We start from the raw sequence: 21,385 nt of genomic DNA on the forward strand, positions 1-21,385 counted from the left end.
ACCTCTGCAATCTCCCTCTCGCCACTCCCCTCACCTGCTTCCTCTGCTGCTCTGTGTCTTCTCTTAGAGCAGGAGTCCCCAAGCTCTGGGCCACAGCCCAGTACTGGACCATGGCCTGTTAAGAACCAGGCCTCATAGCAGGAGGTCAGCAGTGGTATTAGATGCTCACAGGAGCACGGACCCTACTGTGGACTGCGCATGCCAGGGATCTAGGCTACGTGTTCCTTGTGAGAACCGAACTCATGCTTGCTGATCTGAGGTGCAACAGTTTCATCCTGAAACCATCCCCCAATCCTTATCCATAGAAAAATTGTCTTCCACGAAACCGGCCCCTTGTGCCAAAAATGTTGGGGAGTGCCGCCTTAGAGAGACCATGGCTGCCCATTCCCGGCTCCTCTCCTGCCCCAATTCACCCTCTACACTGAGCTACACACAGCTAGATACATCACATCCCTCTGTGGAACCTTCCATGGATTCCTGCTACCCATCAAATAGAAATTGGCCTGCAGGGTGATGTCCAACTCCCTCCATTTTCCGCCTCCCCAGCCCCCAACTTTTCCTTCCATTTGTACCTCCTGCTCCATCCTTCCACATGCGCTTACTACAACCAGTCCAGATGATTCCTCACTTCCTAGAGTGGGGCGTGGGGGTGTTTGTGGAGAAAACACAGTTGTTCAGGTCTCTATTCTTTATTATGTTGTTTCACTGTTTTAAAATATCCTTATGTACTTTCTCATTTACTGAAATCTTACTTGCCGTCAGGGATTGTTTCAAGTGCCGCTTCTTCCATGCAGCCTTTCCTGATATCTCCCTTGGAGAGTAGTTACTCCTTTTCTTGCATTTTCCAAATGAGATGCATATGCTTCCATTTAGCACTTGTCCAAACCTGGACAGAGGGACTATGTGTGATCACCTTGCATCCCAAGGCACTGGATAGGGCCTGGAACAGCCATTTACCCACAGGTGGGCCCAGCCTGCTTGCTGATGTAGCCCATGTTCAGCCTGGAGCCCTAACGAGCACACGGCCAGTCCAGAAGTCTGGCCGCTGATGCCTGGCCTGGGCTGGGGTGAGGAGCAGGGAGGTGGGGGTTCACTTAACTCCTCCGGTTGCAGTTTCCACCCTCACAGTGCAGGTGCTAAGGGAAAGGCTTCTGAAAGGTGAGGCTGTGATACAAACACGTGGAATCATTGCAGGAGTGAATGACGCCCCCGGGAGCTGGGACAGGATGGTGTCTTTATTCCCTGGGTCTCCTCCACTGGCTTCTCTGAGGTAGGCAGCCTGGTAGAGAGGGAGAATTGACCACACAGCGGGTGCTGCAATCTACCTTCGAGGCACTTGCAGCTGCCCCATGTTCTGCTCACTCTCCCTGGAGAGTTCCTTGGACAATGGAGTTTCTGCAAAATCCAGAACCACTTCCACCCCAACCACAGCTGCTACAAACGTAGCCCATTCCTTCTCAGGATGCAGGGAGAGGATGCCTGACTCTGTCTGGAGGAAGGTACGAACACAGCCTTTAAGGCAAATCTCACTGTCCAGCAGCTCCTGCTCTACACGGTGGATGGATGGAGGTGGGTGAAGGAGGGCGAATCCTTCTTCATAAACCAGGGGTTCCAAGGCCCTCCAACACTAAGTATCACCAGCAAGCTTCAGTGTCCCCTCCAAGGAAAAATGGTCACCTGCACTTGTAATTCATCCTTCCTCTGTCCTGTCCACAGCCCTTTGTTTATATTCCACAGCACTTGACGAGGTCTACCTTCTACCAAATAACTGGATTCTGCCTCTGTCTAATTCCCCTCCCCTAATAGCCTCCATCTGGAGTTAGATGCGCTACCGTTGAGTCACGAGGTCAGCCAAATATCCTCCGTTTGTATCTCCACGGTTGACCAAGAACTTTCGCAATAGCCCTGTAAGATCCTTATGTACATGTAAGAGCTGGGCAAGTGAAAACTCAGAGAGGGTAGGTGGCTTTTGCAGTGTTGGAGAGCTAGACAGAGAGCTGACCCTGCGACAAATGCCGCATCACATCCCTGAGGGCGGGTACACCTTTCACCCATCTCTTGCAGTGGCTTAGTGCAGTGTCTCATAAATACAGCATCCAGCATTTTTCATAGTGTTGGAAGGGCCTAGCCTTCCACAGGGCAGACAGGGAGGCAGGAGTAAGCCAATGCTTTGGGCAGCCAAGCTACATTACCTCATTGCATTCAGTGGCAAGCGTGGCATTGCCTACAGGACCTCACATGGCTGAATGCAACTAGGCAAACGCTATGACCTCCCCTCACAGCCCCAAAGCCCTCTTCCACTCATATCCTTATCATCATCATGGCAACTAACAATCATTTACAGACAATATGTGTCGGGCCCCGCATTGAGCCCATCAGCCCAATAAGGTAGGTGCTGTCATTCTTATTTTACATGAGGTCAAGAGAGTAACCAATCCACAGTACTATGACTAATAGGGAGTAGAACTGGGCCTACTGGGATTTACTGGGAAGTCAGAGCCCATACCTGTGACTGCTGGGTTAGCCTGCCTCTCCCAGGGCGGTGGGTATTGCAACTCCTGAAGCCAATCCATCTCTCCTTCCTGCAGACAGCACAGCTCGTGCCCAGGACAATCTTCCTGTCCACTGAGTGAGTCAGAGGCACACAAGCACATCCTTCACCATCCCTGAAACATTTCATCCATAACTTATCTCCCTGACTATCACCTCCAGTCCATCAGGCAAGCACCGGCATCTTCATTTTACAGGGATGGAGACTGATGCTCAGAAAGTTAAGAAGCTTACAGGGCTGTGTGACTGGCTGCTGGTCTCTCACCAGGGGGTCAAATAGCCACCCCGTGGTGAGTTCGTTTTCTAGCTCTAGGAGCTGAGAAAAGGGGCCCCCAGCTGTGTCTGGGAGATTCAAGGAAGACGTCTCAGAGGTAGTGACACTGAGCACGGGCAGAGGAAGAGCAAGGGCACTTCAGAGCACCACAGAGGGGGTCAGGTGTCGGAGTCCAGCTGAGCAGGGCTTGACCCCCTGGACCGGGGTCCTGGCAGGGTTGGAACCACTGCTGCCAGCCCATAGGTGGTCAAGGGCGCACACAAATGGAATTTAGGCAGCAAGCAATGATATATCCTTGCTGGTGGAGACCTTCAATTAGGTACAGAGACAGGCACAAAGTATTCCTTCAACATCCCCTAATTCAACAATATCCACTCATTAACCTGATGATTTAAAGATGTTTCATCTTGAAATATGTCAGACATTCAGAGAGGTTTAAAAGCAATATAAAGATTATTTGTCAATAAAAATGAAGTACTGATACATGCTACAACATGGATAAACCTTGAATACATTATACTAAATCCATAAAGATGGAGAGTAGATTTGTGCTTGCCTGGGGCTGGAGCTGGAAGGGTGGGCGGAAATGGAGGATGGCAGCTAAAAGGAATGAGGCTTCTTTTCAGGACAATAAAATGTCCTAGAACCGATTGTGATGGCTGCACAACTCTGAATGTATGAAAACCCGTCAAATTGTACACTTTAAATGGACCAATCGTATACGTGAATTACATCCCAATAAAGTCATTACAAAACATGTAGAGTGAGCCTGGCATACCCACCGCCCAGCCTAATAGCTACCCATGTAGCCGAACCTCCCTGAGGACCCCAATTTCCACCCATTCCCTCCTCCCCACTGAATCTGATATTTACCATTTCCATGCATTTCTTTACGTGTTTACTATCTATGCATATCGTTATCGAACATGGTATTGTGTTGTCTTTATGTTTTTAACTTTAGATGAATGACTAACATTGTAAATATTCTCTTGTCATTTGCTTTTGTCCCCCCAGAGGAGGAGCTCCAGCCGTGGAATTGCTGGCTCTGAAGGTCTCATTTATCCTGTTTACTGTGTGTGGAATTTCATTGATGAAAGTACTGCAATTTAATACGGCACAACATATCTCTGCACATGCCTGCTGACACAGATTTAGGCTTTTTTTTTTCTTTTCCTTTTCTCTTAGTACAAATAGCGCTGCAGTGAGCAGCTCTTCTTCTTTTATGAGCGTTTCTCTCGGAAGTGCCTGGAAGGGAGTCGCTTTATTGGGCATGAATCTTCAATTTACCAGATACTGCCGAATTATTTTTCAGTCATTCACCTCTTTACTCAGTGAGGAAACCAAAGCCCAGAGAGAGGAGAGCAATCTGCTCAGAGTCCCTCAAGGTCTGGGACTCATTCCCAGTCCAGGGCTCTTCTGGCCTTTCCGGAACCCTCCATTTCCTTATTTTTATTTCCCTACAAATCTCAGCCGACCACCCCAGCGTTATCAGAGCGGATCTAGGAGAAACACATTATCAGCAGCGTCCAGGAGGGCTGGGGATCTGGAAGCGCTTTGGGGAGGAAATGGGGAAGAAATGAACTTTGGAGAATTCCCCAGGCATTTCTGAAACGCAGAACCAGAGGGCCTCGAGAGAAGAGGCTCTTGCAGGCGCAGATGGCGGAGCATGTTAGCAGCCACACAGCACCTGATGTCCCAGCAGCTGTGGTCGTTTTGGCCCCACCCACGCCAGTTACCTGAGCCTCTGCCCCACCAGGGGCATAGAGAGCTATGGCTGTGGGGGTCAGAGGGTGCTCCTTAAACCCAGGGCCCTCCCCAAGGTGATAGCCAGCCTTCCTTGTGGAGCAGGCTGCTTGCCTGAAATGCGGCTGCAATAGCCAAGGAAGGGCCTTCATTTGGAGCCAAGAGTCTGAGCTTTATGGATCGGCTGATTTATAAAGCACAACGTTGTCTGGCTTGGCCAGGGCTCCCTTCAGCCATAGTCTGTCACTCCAAATGCGGTCAGACAACCAGCAGCACTGGTGCCGCCAAGGAGCCTGCTGAGAATGCAGAAAGGATCATGGCAAGGGGGGTCAGGGCAGGTAGCAAGCCGTGTTAGGAACTCAGGGGCTTTATCCTAAGGCTGATGGAAGGTATTGAAGTGTTTCAGTTAACTGGAGTTATGCATTAATGCTAAAAATGCCATTCTGGCTTCTGTGTAAAGAAGCGATTGGAGGCGGCCAGTTGGGGGCCAGAGCAATGAATAAGGTGAGAGGTGGCAGCAGCCTGAACAAGGGTGATGACAGTGGAGATGAAGGAAATTGACAGAGTGTTTTGAATGGGACTTGGTGATTGATGAGGTATGAGGGAAATGGTGGTGTCCAGCCTGATGCTGCCCAGGTCATGGCTTAGATACCGGGAGAGGTCGGGAATGTTGAAAAAGACCAGGTCGGGGGAAGATGCTGGCTTTCATCATGTGCCCTGTGAGGACCCAGGCAGAGATGGCAAGGAAGCTGCCCAGTGTGGTTTGTAGGTGGGAAGGCTCTCCTTGGCTGGAAACCCATACAAGCTACTCTTGCTGTGTAATAGACTCATATTGCATGCTGCTCTCAAGCACCTAGACCATATAAAGCAAATGGTTAATGCTCGCAGCCAAGGAGAAACCTCTGCAGGTGTATACATCTTGGTCTGTTTGCACTTTTCATTTTAAGACAAATTACTTGTCCCAGTGGGTGGTTTTGCCTGGATTGTACATTGTGCATACACCAGGCATTATGTTAACATACTCATCAAATAGCAGAACTCATGGCCAAGGCCAAGTGGGGAGGAGGCGGATGGAAGGAGCTGCAGGGATGATGTAGCTGACATGGAGGGGTCAAGAGTTCATCAGGTAGAAACTGAGAATAAAGATACCAGAATAGCATGAGTCAATGTGTGCAAGTGGGACCCATAGGGTCCAGCAGGGGAGCAGCCCAGTTTTACTGAAAGAAAAGGAGGACAGCAAGAAGACTAGTCAGACATCAGGCTAGAGAGACAAAGTGAGCTTATCTTTGGGGTGGGAGCTGTGAGCCTGGGAAGCCATGGATGGTTTCTGAGCAGAGGAGTTGAGTTGACAGAACCTGGCTGAGGGAGTGCAGTGGGTGAAGGCGACGGGGGCGCGGATGCTGCTGTTGTGGGTTTGCACCTGACTGTCTGGGAGGCCAGATGGGACATGCGGTGGGGCTACAAAGTCAAGAGGAAGAGATGGGGGTGGGGAGGACTGAGGCTACCATAGCAGGGGAAAGCACACCCCTCCGGCTGCTGCAGAGCAAGGGGGAGTCTGAGTATTGACTATTAGAGCAATCAGACAGTAGGGTGTCTTGGCAGGCTGGCCCCAGGGGATCTGCTTTAAGGAATAGCAAGAATGACCCAACAGTAGCCCATCCATTACTTGCATGTCAAGCAGGATTTCAGAGCTACCTGAAACAGAATTTCTTTAAATATTCTCCCTAAAATAACCATCAACTCTTGAATCTTTTCTTCATTGATGGCAACAAGGGACACCTTGGTCTGCAGATTCCTGAAATAAGCCAGGTCTGAAACAAGAAGGACCACAGAGAAAGGTGGCTATGGGTCTGCACCGCTGCAGCACAGGGGAGGTAAAGGAGCCCAGTTTGTGACCAAAGCTCTGGCTACAGGTCCTGCCCATGCAAATGTCATGAGGCTGTTGGGGCAAAGTCTGGTGCCAGGGAAAATAGGGCAAGGCTAGCCAGAGAATAGGGTTCAGGATATGTGGGCATCAGCTCTCACCAGTTATGGAAAAACAACCAAGGCTGGAGAGGCCATTACAACCTGAATATAAATAGCATCTCATAAGAAAATAAAGCCCTAATCATAGAATCACAGACTTTTGATGCTGGAAGGGACTTCTCTCCCCTCCAGACCAGCCTCCATATCACTGATAGTTATTGTTCTAGAATACAGATTGGATCAGGTCACATCCCTGCTCCCCAGACCTTCTCTGATACCACATCATCTCCTGTGAAGACAGCACAGCCAGGGCAGAGGCATTGCTCCCTACCACTCCTGCATCCACAGCAGACATCAATAGGTGATTACCATATTTTCTGCTGAACCTGTATACAGCCTCAGAAGCTGACTCAGCACAGCCCTCCAGGCAGTCATTACCAATCAATCACCCTCTGGACAAAATCATTTGCCTTCCACTAGTCAGAGAGAGCCGGGCAGCCTCAGCCTGGCCCTTTGCAGTCTTGACATCTCCTCCCACTCTCATTTCTACTGCTCTGTGCTCCAGATTCCTTCGACTGCCTGCCATCCCCAGACTTACTGCCTTTTTCTCACTCTTCAGAGCCTTTGTACATGACAGTCCCTCAGCCAGCTTGAAATGTGCTCTGTGCAGTCTGCTAGTTGTTCTTCGATATCTGTTCTCCCACCTGCCATCGTAATAAAGTTCTATCTGGGCATATTGCCACCCACAAGAAATATTGCCTGGCCTTCCTTCAACCTGGGGGCAACCACGTGACTAAGTTCTGGCCAATGGGATGTGAGCAGAAGTGATCTGTCTCCTTTTTCAATTTTTGCTCTTGAGGGTTTGAGCATATACTCCACTTGTCCCCTTTCCCTTGCATGCTGGTCAGGGGGTGGCGAGAACCGAAGCATCTGCCAGAGGTGAAGACAGCAGAGCCAGCTCCTAGCCTTGGCCTGCCAGGGAAGGGAGACCTCCACCTCAACTTCCACCTTGTCTAAGTCCTTGTATTTGGGAGGTCTCTTTTTATGGTGTCTATGTGGACACCCTATGGAGTCTATGACACCCTAACGATATGCCTTCCTACCTGCTTCTTTGTTCCTTAGGAACAAACTCCAGGGCCACTCCTTCGTGAAGTTTTCCCAGAGCCCCCAGCTTCTTTGGCTCCTGGGTACTTCACATGCACCCCCTCACCACTCACTGACCCAGAAGACGGCTAGGAATCTGAGGGTATTCAAACATTCCAGAGAATTAGAACTGAATTCCCATCTACTTATTTTTAGTATTTTGAGGTTACCCATGCACATGAAGTGCTCAGTCCCATGCCTGGCACACAGTGGGTGCTCAATTAGGACACAGTGGCAGTAACTGCTATTATTTAAAATAGGTTGGGTTTGGTGTTGAGGTTACCATACCAAGGCATGAGAAGCCTCAGCTGAGTCAGAGAGAGGGCGGGCGGGGGACCCTCTCGCATTAGACTGGCTGAAGGTGACTTCTCCATTTTCATCCATCCTCTCTGCAGTACAGTCATGGCGCTAGTGCGCAAGCCTGACCACATCACCCCCATGCCACTGCTACAGTCCAAGCCCTTTGGCCTGGCAATCAGGGCATGACTCTGGCCTACCCTTTCCCTTGGAGATGAGGCTCAGACAGTGAAGTGATTTCCTCCAGCAGCTGAGCTGGCCATTCTTCCCTCTGGGTGCAAAAATGTGTCATCCTTCACACTGCCTGCCCCTCCCTGGACTTGACACAGGGCAGCCCCACCCAGCCCCAGCATAGCAGGCCTGAAGTAGCTGCTTCCTTGCTGGCTAGAACCTATAATGTCCTGCTCCCCATTTGTTAATGAGAAAAGGGACCGAGAATGGGAAAGTTTCCCTAGTCTTTGTATTTTTCTCACGTGGCCTAGGAAGTCTCACGGTATGTATATCTGTTCCCAAGGCTCTTCTCCCATCCCACCAGGCCATATGCTTTGCAAATGGCCCACACCTATTCCTCTGAACTTCTGGCAGCCATGACCCTCCTAATTGAGGGTTGACCTTTGGCATCCTTCTCAAGCCTCCAAGCCCATTGCTCCCTTGGCAAACAGCGCATGCAGCCCAGAAGCAGGATGCAGCCAGATCTTAGCCAGTAGATGGCTATTTTGGGACAGGGAGGATCCCAGGAGGATGCTGGCAAGGTCAGATAGAAAGGGAAAGAGGCAGATTTTCTGCCCATGATTATGCGTCCCAAGCCTTTTGGGTGCCGCCCAGGGGCCCAAGACTGCCACAGGAAGAACACACCCACCGCAGGACTCAGTCTAGCTGGCCGCAGAGGGCAGGCATGGGTTTGAGGATCTAGGCTTCCATCTCAGCGACCACAGCAGGGAGGAAGAATGTGTTTATTTGTTTTGTCCCAATAGCAGTGAATTCAGGATCAGGCAAGATCTGGGGTGGGGTGGGGGATAAGGTGTCTGAAACCAATCAGACGGCAGAGGGAGAACACAAGGAAGAAGCCAGTCATCAGCAATGACTACTGATGCTTTTACTGAATATTCACAGAGCATCTACTATGTATGGGGTACAGTATTAGGGGCTGGCAAGACAAGAGTGAATCAAGCTTTGAATTTGTGTGTAGCACTTGACAATCGTGTGAGTCCACCTGCAAGGATCAGGAGCCTTAAAGTGGTTTATAAATTCCGATCCTCAGGAAATAATCGGAAATGCATGATGTAAGGACAAGAATGAGAGTGATGTTCTCTTTGCAAATCTAAGGATGTTCAAATATTCCAGAGTGTTAGAACTGAACTCCCTTCTACCTATTTTTAATATTTTGAGGGAGGATACCGATGCACATGAAGTGCTCAATCCTGTGCCTGGCACATAGTAGGTGCTCAATTAGGGCACAGTGGCAGTAACTGCTATTATTTAAAATAGGTTGGGTTTGGTGTTGAGGATGTCACTGTACCCAGGCATGAGAAGCCTCAGCTGAGTCAGAGAGAGGCCGGGGGACCCAGCAGCACCCAACTCATCCTAGGAGATGTAATTTGCAGTAATTTCATGACGTGAGATGCTTCCATGTAGCCATTCCAGTCCTTCTCTGCCTCAGTTCCAAAAGGCTGGGAGAGCATCTTAGTTCCCTCTGATTTTGTCTGAGTTTGGGACCTTCTCTTTAAATTCTTCAGCTGTTGTCCACTGGCTCTGAACTATGCTTTGGGCCAAAGAGCCTTCCGAAAAATTCTCAACATGCAGGGGTATCCCTCTGAGGAGCCCCGGCTCACTCTCCCTCCATGCCTGGCCAACTCAGTCCCTGCCGCTGTCCCCTCCCCACAGAGGAACAGTGTCAGGTCCTTTCTTCTCCTCATGGTGTTTCCTCCTCCCCCGACCCTCTGAGCTACTTCATGGTCTTCTCTTCACTGCCCAGAACCCCTGGGTTCCACACAGACTCTCAGCAGGCAAGGAGAAAGGAAGCCCTCTTCCAAGTCCTTTCCCCTCCTGCCACATACCTCCCTGACTCCCAGCCTCCCAGGGACTACCTGAGCCAGACTTTCTGAAGCACAATATTGAAACCTATTGACAGCCACCTACTCTCATGGTGGATAGAACACTTGAAAGCTACCAGATAGCTGATGTGCCTTCCCCAATAAGGAAGAGAAGGGAGAAAGGCAAGGCTCTGCCTGGCCACAAATGTGCCCCCAACACTAGAACATGACATTTGATAAGGGTTTCTGTGCATCTTTGAAGTGCGAGAGGCAGTTAAGAAAACAGTAATAATCGTGCTTACTAGGAATCAGACGGTGCTAAGCAGTTTCTAGATTATCTCATGGAATCTCTACCAGAGACCTGCAAGGCATCTATTGTCCCTGTCTTACAGACAAGGTAGCTGAGGCATAAGGAGGTTAAAAAACTCTCTGAAGTTCATAAGTCTGGTCCATGTTGGAGATGGAATTCGAACCTACACCTTCTGTGGCTCCAAATATCCTGCCCTTAACTGGCATTCTATATGCTGAACAAAAATTGGTTGTCATTGCTCAAGAGTTATAAGAGCGGCAGATATGGTCATCGGAAACACGGGCTGCCCCACAAACCCCGATGCAAACCATCTCTCTGCCCGGGCCTCATCACCCAACCCTCACCTCCACCCATCTCATTAATCTTGGCATTCTTCTCCCGAAAGCTTTCCCAGACCCCAAGGCCCAATCTTCTGGGCCCAGAGAGAGGGAGGGAGCTTCCCAGGACTTCTGGACACCCTTTTAATTAACCCAGACGACCCTCTTCTCACCAGGTCCAGCTGAATCTTTTCACGGTCTCACTGTCTCCCCCGGCAGCATCCCAGAACTGAGACTCCCACCCCAGCCCATTCACTCTCCCGCAAATGCAGTCCCTCATTTCCCATATGCTTAACATCTGTCGGCCTCTCTTCCCTGGCTTGGGGACCTGGGTAAGTGTTACTTGGGCCCCTCAGCTTCTGGGGCCAGAGGAGGGCCTGCCAGAGAGCCCAGTGAGCACCCTGCCAGTGCCACCTGCCACCATGGGTATCGAGGAGGCCACATGCTGAGCTGGCAGAGGCCCGTAGAAGAGCAAAACACTCTGCCATTACTTAACTGTGCTGCCCTGTCTCCTCCAACCCTTTTTTAGACCTTCCGTCCCCACCCCTAAAGAGGTACAGCCCATTCTAGTTCCTCAGGAAAACACTGAAACCTTCTCATCTGTCATTCTCATGGCTGAACAATAACAGGCACCTAGAAAACGTCTCATAAGCAGTAACTTAATCATTTGCATTCACAGCGGACAATGCACTTGAACCCAACACACTTCATGGTGCCCAGCAGGTCCTCAGTACATAGCTGTTACACAGATGAATAGACACAGTTGAGCAGCAGGCCCTAGGATACAGAAGAAGGTGCTAGAATAGGCAGGTCAGGGGTCCACCCGTACACAGCTAGTAAGTGGCAAAGCAGATTTCTGTTCTAGATTAGACCAGTTCACTGTATTACACAGCATCACCTTGAAACCTTTGGCCTTCATTCCTTGCATGTAAGCGTGTGTGTGTACGCAGGTAGCCTAGAGGCTGTATAGTGAACACACATCACCCAAATCCAGCTAGCTCTAGAAAATAAGGTCTTGGGCAGGCGCAGTGGCTCATGCCTATAATCCCAGCACTTTGGGAGACTGAGGTGGGCAGATCACCTGAGGTCGGGAGTTCAAGACCAGCCTGACCAACATGAAGAAACTGTCTCTACTAAAAATACAAAATTAGCCGGGTTTGGTGGCACACGCCTTTAATTCCAGCTACTCAGGCGGCTGAGGCAGGAGAATCACTTGAACCCAGGAGGCAGAGGTTGCAGTGAGCTGACATCACCCCATTGCACTCCAGCCTGGGCAACAACAGTAAAATCTGTCTAAAAAAAAAAAAAAAAAAAAAAAAAAAAAAAAAAAAAAAAAAAAAAAAAAAAAAAAAGAAAAGAAAGAAAGAAAAAAAGAAAAGAAAAGAAGGGGGTCAATCATTTGGGTAACAAACATTTTTGTATACCTGGGAAGCTGGGGACACAATGATGAACACAGCAAGCAAGGTACCTCCCCTTGTGCGGGGGCCGATGGTTCCTTTGACACTGCATAGCACTAGATAACTTTCAAAACAGCCATGACCATCATCTTATCTGACTTCACCACAACCTGGTTCAAAGAGTATCAGGCCCATAAAAGACTCTATGAACAAATGATTGGTGGATGGACTGATGGATGTGGGGCAGGCAGGCCAATCAATGAGTAGATGGAAAACAACCACAGATACTGTCATCCACATCTTTCAAATGAAAAGTGATGGCTTGAGTGAGGTGTGGCTAGAGCGTGGCCACCAGGAAGCACCTCTAGTCTCAGTTCTAGGAACACCCACACTCTTACCAAGCCCCTAGTAAGAGACTAGTTGACCCTAGTCAACTCTGCAGGCTTATGCTGCACAGGGCAATGTGACAAGGTTCTTACGTAAGGACTCTTACTTGATCCTTGCAACAAAGTTTGCAGCTCCTTACCTGGTGGGCAGTTACATCCTGGAGATGTCTTTGGGGCCTCCCGGCGCCTCCTTGAGTGGAGCTTCCATTTCTGTACAAGGAGACAGACAAGAGGAGTCACCAGGAGCTTGTAGACACCAAGCCCTGGAGAGTGGCTGTGGGTTGACAAGGGCAGGAAGAGGGGGAAGGGGCCACATAGGGGGTGCTGGCAGAACTCCTCCTGGATCAAAGACAGGCGGTTAATGGCCTTCCACTGGCCACCAGGCATCTGGGTAATAAGAAGCAGAGAAGAAGGCCCATCCTGGTAATCACAGTGTTTGATGTCTTTGGAGCACTCTTAAAGCAATTAAGGCCAACCACAGGACCCTATAAACCAGGTGCATCTTCCTGCCCCTCACACTCATGTGCACAATGACATGCTTTTCTCAGCTCTCTGCTAACTGTTTTCTGCCTTGGACTGGGCTCCTGATGGACCCCTGGGCAGGGACAGTGGCTTCTGTTCTTTGGTGTCCCTTAAAAAGCCAGTATTTGTAGGTGGGGCAGGGGTGCAGGAGTAGGGGCTGGCAAGGCTCTCTGCACTTCTCCACCAATTCTCTTCCTCATTTCTCTTCAAATCACTGAGCCCGTCTGGAAGGCGCCAGAGAGGTGGGAGCGTCAGAGAGGTAGAACACCCTGGCCCTCAAGGAATTGTCGCGTTCATGGTGGCAAGTGGAGAAGAGCACGCATAAGGACCATGCGTGCAGGATGCCCCTGCTTGCCAACTCTGCAGGCTTATGCTGCACAGGGCAATGTGACAAGGGTCTTATGTAAGGACTCTTACTTGATCCTGGCAACAAAGTTGGCCAGACTAGCCGTTAACAGGGAGGCCTCTAGAGCAGACTGCCTGGGCTAACACACAGTTCCCACACCCTGGGCTAGTAACAGTCCTCACTCCATTGGATTACCGTGAGATAATGCATAGAAGGAATGGCACCTGATACCCAGGAAGTACTCAACAAATGTTAGCTATTACCACATTCATTTCACAGGCGAGGGACTTAAAGTACAGAGAGGAGACTGCACCTGGCCAAGGTCAAGGCTGAAGTAAGGAACAGCGCTGGGACTCAAGCCCACACTCTGTGATGCTCATGCAGCCACTAGAAGCTGGGAGCCCCAAGGCCAAATAGGCCTTTCAATGTATTTTATTTGGTTCCCACAGTGATCTTTAAATTATTATTATTACCGAATTTGTTGCTAATATTTTGAAGTGGATGGCTTCATGGGCAAATCTGCATGTGTAATTTCTCTTGAAAAACTAACAGAAAGACCTGGCCATATGAAGCCTGTGGTCTGGCTGGCCAGGACTGACTGCACCAGATGTACTGTAGTCCCCACTCTGACAAGGCTGACCAATTAGGATGACAGCCAGCGCTATCTCCTTCCTTACTACTGTGCAATTTTGCCATTCAGGGTGGGCCACAAGAGAGGTGAAGAAAATAATGTGGGAGGTGTCATAAGGGTGCTATCACCTCTGGTTTGGGGGAGGGGAGGGAAAGTCAGGAAGCTTCACAAGGATTCAGAGCAAGTGGAGTGATTTGCTGAGGATCACACAGCTGGGATGTGGTGGAACTGAGGTGGGAACTCAGGCCTCCTGGCACAATGCCCGCTCTGCCTGCTGGAGAAAGGCGAGTGCAAATGCCTGGGAGCGAACACAATGCCGGGCGGGGCGGGGGCTCTGAGAGCAGAAGGGGGCCGGGGTCAAGGCAGATCAGAAAAGGGGAAACACCCCAAAGCAGAGACCCTCACTTAGAAAGGGGAGGCTGAGTAACCATTAGGTGGATGGGTGTTGAGGTCCAGTTACAGGCGGGCACAGGGTGTCTGCTGGACAAACAAATGAGCCCCCAGGACAAAGTCTGGTGCCCAGCTCTGAGCCTGGCTCACGAATGCTGCTTTCCTGTAAGGGACTGCACGAATCTGCCTCCACCTCCCTCCCCACCAATCACCTGGGGTCCTGGCACCCAGAACACGCGTGACACAGGTCTGCTGAAGGACAAAGCCAGTCAATGACTGACAAGCCAAGACCAGTGGAGTCGGCACCATTTTAGCTAAAGGTTGTAACCACTCAGCAGCAGCACGGAGCAAGCTGCCATCACAGCATTGGGCTGGAGACAGAGCTTGTGGCATGAGTGGGTGGGGCCCCCGATCCATCCCCATGGGACGCACCCCCAGAGAGGCATAACTTCTTGTGGAAGAGAAAATCAACAGAAAAACAAAAAAATATGTAACAGACAGTAATACATACTGGGAGAAAAATAAAACAGGGCAAGGGGACAGAGAGTGATGGAAGGTGGTTTTTTAACCAGGGGTCACGGAAAGTCCCACTTTGAGTAAATATTTGAGCAGAGACTCAGAGGAAGGTAAGAAAATGAGTCATGTGGTATCTGGAGGAAGTGCGTTCCAGGCAGAGGGAATGGCAGAGGCTAAGGCCCAGCGACAGGTTGTGCATGGAGCATCTGAGGAACAGCAAGGGGCGGAGTGTGGCTGGAGTGATGTGAGCGAGGACAGGGGGCAGGAATGTGTAGGGCAGGAAGGCAGGTCATTAAGGCAGGAGCAGAGACTTTGAATGTGTAACACAGATCCCTGCTACTGGTTCTAGGGTTTGCTGACAGCCATAAAGCTCCACAGCTTGTGGGTGCTGTGGTGGGCTGCCCAGGCTCCCAGGATTAGACCAGTGGTTTAGCTGTTGGGAGTGTTGGCTGCTTATGGCTGAGACTCTTTCTGGGAGCTGCTCTCAGTTTAAGGATGCTGCCTTGATCAGGGTCACACCGTCCCCGAAAGGTAACCCATATTCAATTACTGACAGAGGGGAGGAACACACACCTGCCCCTCTGCCTCAACTTGGACTGACTCTAGGGCCGCCCCAGCTATGGAGCTCCTAAGGGACCAGCTGGGGCCTCTGTCATGACTGCATCACAGCTCAGCCCCTTCTCTGCCCAACCCTTCTTCCCTCACTCCCCCCTCCTATGTTGACGCCAATAAGTCATCTACTCATAGCCCTCCACCTTGGAGACTATTCCCTTGGGCCAACCTAAGACAGACCTGGACATGACTTTCACATTTCCTGAGCCTTCACCTGACCCCCATCACTGCCCTGTGCAACAGGCAGGCCAGAAGTCAGCCCCATTGTACAATCCAGGAAACTGAGACCCAGAAAGGGAAAGGGAATTGCCTTGAGTAAGCCATAGAGGGCTTAAATTCCATGTCCTCCAACCTCAAGCTCAATGCTTTTCTTCAATCGATCCTGTATTTGCTGAGTTTCTACTAATTGTGAGACTGTGCAAAATAGAGGATGAGACACAGTCCATCAACAAACAGCCAAGCCTAGTATGGGAGAAGCATGTTCAGAGGTAGCCAGGTGACTGTAGACTTTGCAGGGCCTGGGTATTGAGTGGGAAGTGGGGGCTGTGAGGGTTAATTTTAATCTGTTAACTTGCCTGGGCTAAGGATGCCCAGATAGCTGAGAAAACATTCTTTCTAAGTATGTGGATTAGCACTGGAAGCAGCAGACTCAAGAAAGAAGATCATCCTCACCAATGTGGGTAGGCATTACCTGATCTGCTGAAGGCCTGAGTAGAACAAGGTAGAGGAAGGGGGATGCTGCTCTCTCTGCTGGAGCTGGACCGTTCATCTTCTCCTGCCCTTGAACATGGACTCTCCCTGCACCACAGCTGGTTCTTGGCCCCTCAGGCTTGGACTGGAATTTACGCCACTGGCACTCCTGGCTCTCAGGCCTTCAGGTTTAGGTGAAACTACACCACTGGCTTTCCTGGGCCTCTTTCTTGCAGACTGTGGGACTTCTCTGTCTCCATAATCACACGAGCCGATCTCTCCTGATAACTCACTTTCTCTGCATCTATATACAGTCTATTCCTTCTGTTTCTCTGGAGAACCCTGCCTAGCAACCAGGCCTTGTGTGCCCAGGTAAGGAGTCTGGCACGGAGGAACCATTCAAAGGTTTTAAGCAAGGAGGTCATGTCGTCAAATTTGGGTGGTATAAAGGTCACTCCAGCAGCCCGTTAAGTATAGACCAGTGAGACCTCTGGGCCAGAGGATGTCACGGTCATCACCCAATGAAGAGATGTGGGAGGAAGCAGGAACTGGGCACAGGATGGACTTTGTGTGTTGGTGGAAGCCAGGATCTGCCTTGGGCAGCTAAGATGCCACCCCTGGGACATAACAGTGGCAAGAGCAGGTTGTGGGAAGGTGACAAGTTTGCAGAGCCCAGTGGGGCGGGCACAGGCAGCTCTGGAGTCTGGGAGAGACGGCAGGTGAGAAAGGTGGACCCAGAATGATGATGAGGAGCCTCAACTGGAGGAAATGGAGACATCGGAACAGGCAAAGCCACCACAGACACAGCTAGAAAACCGGCTAAGTTCAAGATGTAGGTATGTTTTCTTGGCCTGCCCAGAGTTTATTTCCTAGTATTAAATCTCTACATCACCGCAATCTGTCCACAGTCGAGGTTTCAACACTCTGCCCACAGACCTCCATTTCCCAAGGACCTAACACCCCAGCCCCAGGGACTCTCGAAGCCCAGAGGACCTTCAACCTGCGGGTCCTACCAGCTTTTTACTGTCCGTCACTGCCATGTGCCACTTCCCTCCATGCCCAGCTCGAATTCTGTGGCAGTGGTTATCACCACCCCGTCTGCACCCTCCACTGCCTTGACACCCTCCCCCTTCACTAAGCCACAAGCCCGGCTAGATTCAGCGTCTCCTCCTACCCCACCCCTGCACACAGGAAGCGGGGTGAAGCGGGAGGAACACACAACCCGCTGACTGATCTTACTTTAAATGCACGATCCTGATCTCACATGGAAACCCAGCAATCATTCTGCGGCTTCCTCGACCCTTCGCCATTGCACTGTCCTGGGAGTTTTCACACTTCCTCTCCTCAAACCGCCAACGCCCCCTCCTCCAACTTCATTGTCAACTAATGACCTTGAGAAGAAGAGCAGGCAGAAGAGGACTTCCAGAGGCAGCCACCATCCCAATGCCATCCATCTGCATCTGTGTCTGCCAGCACCCTTCTCTCCTCCTGAGCTCCCCATCTGCGCTCCCACTAGGGCCAACGCCTCCTGTCACCAGCAAGTCCCCTGCCTTCCTGCCTCATCAATCCCCTCCTCTAGATTGGATTATTTACATCAAGGGCCGGCAAATGTAAATATTTGAGGCTGTATGAGCCACATGATCTCTGCCACACCTACTCAACTCTTCCATCATAGGCAAAAGCAGCCAGTTTGGAAACAAATCAGCGTGGCTGTGCTCCCATAAAAAAATATTTTTTCAAAAACAGGCTGCAAGCTGGATTTAGCTGTAGTTAGCCCACCCTCACGAATCATTATGCAGATATGCAGTTGTTCTTCCCAGCACAAAAAAGGAAAAGAAATGAATAATCCTCTCTTGACTCTGGTTAGCTCTTTCCCTCGGAAAACTCCTGGATAACAACCTTTGCTGCCTCCCATGTCTCTCCTGGACCACTCCTACCTGGCTCTCGTCCCTACCGTCCCCCAAGGGCTCTCCTGCAGGTTGTCCATGACCTCCAGGCTGCCACACCTGGTGGACAGTCCTCATGCCTCTCTCAGCCGGGCTGCAGCCTTCGCTCACTCCTCCTCCTCCTTGTAGCGCTTCCCGCACTCTCCCCATTTCCCTTCTGTCACCCGGGCTGTGCCCTCTCAGTCTCATGCTGGTTCCTTCTTATCTACTTGATGTCTAAATGTTGGAGGTCACGGGGTCCACATCCAGGGTCTCACTCTTTCTGTAAACACTGGCTCTCTAGGGTACCTCATCGGGTCTGATGGCTTTCAAGCCATCTATGCAGATGATGCCCTCCAACCTAGACCTTCCTCCAAAACTCCAGATGTATCTATCTGGCTGCTGGCTTGACATGGCCATTCATAGGCATCTCGGAATTAGGCAAAACTGAGCTTCTGACAGACTTTCCCATCTCCTCCCTGGACCTGCCCCTACCATCAACTTCCCCATCCCGCCAATTGCTCAAAACCTCACCATTATCACTGATGTCTGTTTCTCTCACCCTACACCCACTCCATCAGCAAACGCTGTTCTTTACCTGCCGGACATATCCGAGATCGGGCCCCTTCTCACCACCTCCACCACTACCTCCTGGTCCAAGCCTCATCATCTCTGGCCTCATTGCTGTGATAACTTTCTAATGAATGCCCAATTTTTGCCTTCGCCCCTGCAGACCATTCTCCACACAGCAGCCAGGGTGATCACACAGGCCTCTGAAGCTCTCACACATGCTGGGCTTTCTTCTACCCCAGGGCCTTACACCACTGGGCTCCCTGCCTAGGTGTTCTCTTCCCAGCTACGTACCTTGCATGCTCCTAGGCCATCCTCGTCTCCTGCACTCCCTCCCCCAAATAGACCTCCTCCCTCACCACACCCTTATTTTGTTTCCTCCTTAGGATTTTTTTCTTTCTTTTGCTTATTTATCTTACGTATTGTTTCTCTGTACCACTAGAATGTAAGTTTAACAAGGACCTGGATACTTTGTTCTGTTCTGTTTTATTCACTGTGCCTTAAACAGGGCCTGACACCTAGTAAGTGCTCAGTAAATACTGGTTGCTCACATATCAGGAGATTTCACATCCAGTTCCGATCTCTGCTCTCTCTTGCACGATGGGAGACCTGGCAACACTGGGTATGTGCAGTCAGGTGGTGCTGCATGGTGGTTGCCCCTTTCGGGTGAGTACATGCCATCTAGGCCACCAAGGCACTCTCTCCAAAGCCAGCTTCATCTGCTTAGGCCACCAGCCTGTCCACTTTGACATCTGACTTTGAGACCCATGGTGAGAAGTCCCCACGATGAGGCCCTAAGGTGGACCCCCAGCTACCATGGGCAGAGAAGACTTCCTGCTTTGCCCCTGCTGGCATCCAGGGCCTCCTGGAATGCCCTATGTGGCCAGAGCTGAAACATCACCCGCCTGATCAGTCGCAGCTATTAAAATGCCCGTATCAGTATCAAAGGGAAAATGCCAGGCAGCTACTCACTCCCCCCAGAGAATGTGGCTCCAGCCTGGCCTTGGGTTTAGGGGCCACTCCCTCCCTGTGTCTCAGCCTCAGGGCTCTTAAAGGGCCCCAGCTCAGCCTGGACCTCTGTAATATGTGGGGTGGGTCCAAGCTGTGGCATAGACACAGCCCAGAGGGAGAGGCCAGGTGAGCTCTGCAGCCGTGGCCATGAGTGTGGCACCTCCCTTCAGGGGGAATCTACAAAATACGGATATGATCCACTACCTGCTACCAGCCCCGAGTGCCGACGTGGAGACTGAACGAGATATGCAGAGGAAAGTGCCTGGGAAACCATGGAGCATTTATCCATTTTGGGTTGAATTATTAAACAACAGTTAATAATTGTAACAGCTATGCACATTGGACATCATATACCAGCCACAGTGCTAAGCACTTTAGGTGGAAAATAGCATTTAATAATTGATTTTGATATTATTAGTGCATGCCTTCCATTAGAATGCATCTGCCCTTGGAGGCTGGAGTGGGACCCTCTTTTGGGTTGGCACAGATGGACCCCAAACTCCAATGAAGCACCCACTGTAGGCAGAGCTTGGCAGTGTTGAAACTGTACCATATCAGCTTGACTACAATCGGGAGTGCGGGGGCCTTGGGGTCTAGTCCCAACTCTCACACTAACTGTGTATTAAGCAAGCTCTATAATCCTTCTGGACCTTGATTTTCTCATCCATCATGGGGATAATCTAAGTTTCTGCTAGACTACACAAGACAGCTGGTAGGATGAAATAAGATGAGGCCAGAAAACAAACAGAGGTATCCAGATGTGAGGAGGGTGAGCACCTGTTTTGCCAGCTTTTTCTGCTTGGTGGTCAGGTGAAACTCACTTCTCTCTTGAGGTGGTGCCAGGCCTGCCTCCTCCCACCTGCTGTAACGAGGCTGGCCTGGCCCCTGCTGCCGTGGCCCCGTGGCATGCACCGCTGCAACAAGTGGTCGAGTTTCGTGCACTTGCCACGTCCTTCCTCCCCCTGGGAAACTCAGAGCCCTTCTTCCGGAAAAAGGGACGGAAGAGTGAGGGTCGAACTGCCTTTTGACCCTGAGAACTAGGAGTTGAAGGAAAAGGAAGTGCCCGCTGAAATGACCACAGCAGGCAAAGCTCCGCACCTGTGCCAGCACTCTGGATCCCAATGCCTGGCACAGGGCGGGGGCTTGATCCCGTCTGCTAGAGCCCTTTTGATCATCCTGCAGCATAACTGCTGCTGGGCTGGCTGCCACGCTACAGACTGAGCTGACCCTCAGATGTCAGGGACCCAGGTCAGATGTCTTAATCCACACTCAAACCGAATTGCTTACTTTTAGATTTGCCCTCTAGGACTCACCCTTGTGGTCCCAGGAGGAGGTAGGCTTTGAAAGAATCAGGAGAAATGGACATGAGGGACAGAGGACATTCCCGTGAGGAGGTACAGAGGCAGGTCCTGGCTGCTTATTGCTGGCTCCACGGGCTACAGCTCAGGGACCGCAGGAGAGGGCTGGCTCCACAGAAGGGGTTTGTTAAAGGGACAGACCCACATATAGCCACATGCCCCAGGGCACAGGCAGCTTGGCAGGGTGAAATCAAAGTGGAGGAAATCAAGACATCCAACCCACACCCACCAAAACTGGACTCGCCCGGGCTGCTCCAGGGGCCCGTGCACTGGGGACTGGGAGGGGGTGCCATGGGGGTGCCATAGGAGCCGTCTTCTCCCTCCCTCCATAGCTCTCTGTGCAGTGGACTTGGCACCTGATCACAGACTCCCAGGGCCGTGAAACAGGGGCCTGAGGGC

The 21,385-nt window shown here is 50.9% G+C and overlaps 1 protein-coding gene across 33 annotated transcripts in view; it reads right to left on the reverse strand.

Moving 5' to 3' along the window:
- COL13A1 (collagen type XIII alpha 1 chain) overlaps nt 1-21,385 on the reverse strand; it is a 158,256-nt gene that overhangs the window by 125,244 nt on the left and 11,627 nt on the right. For all 33 annotated transcript variants that reach the window (XM_037745861.1, XM_017548913.2, XM_017548912.2 and 30 more), the window contains exon 2: nt 12,556-12,625. In XM_037745861.1, coding sequence (XP_037601789.1) covers nt 12,556-12,625 — 70 coding nt within the window. The remainder of the gene's footprint in view (nt 1-12,555; nt 12,626-21,385) is intronic.

This window comes from Cebus imitator, unplaced genomic scaffold (genome assembly GCF_001604975.1).
Source record: "Cebus imitator isolate Cc_AM_T3 unplaced genomic scaffold, Cebus_imitator-1.0 Scaffold215, whole genome shotgun sequence".
Classification (NCBI taxonomy): Eukaryota; Metazoa; Chordata; class Mammalia; order Primates; family Cebidae; genus Cebus; species Cebus imitator.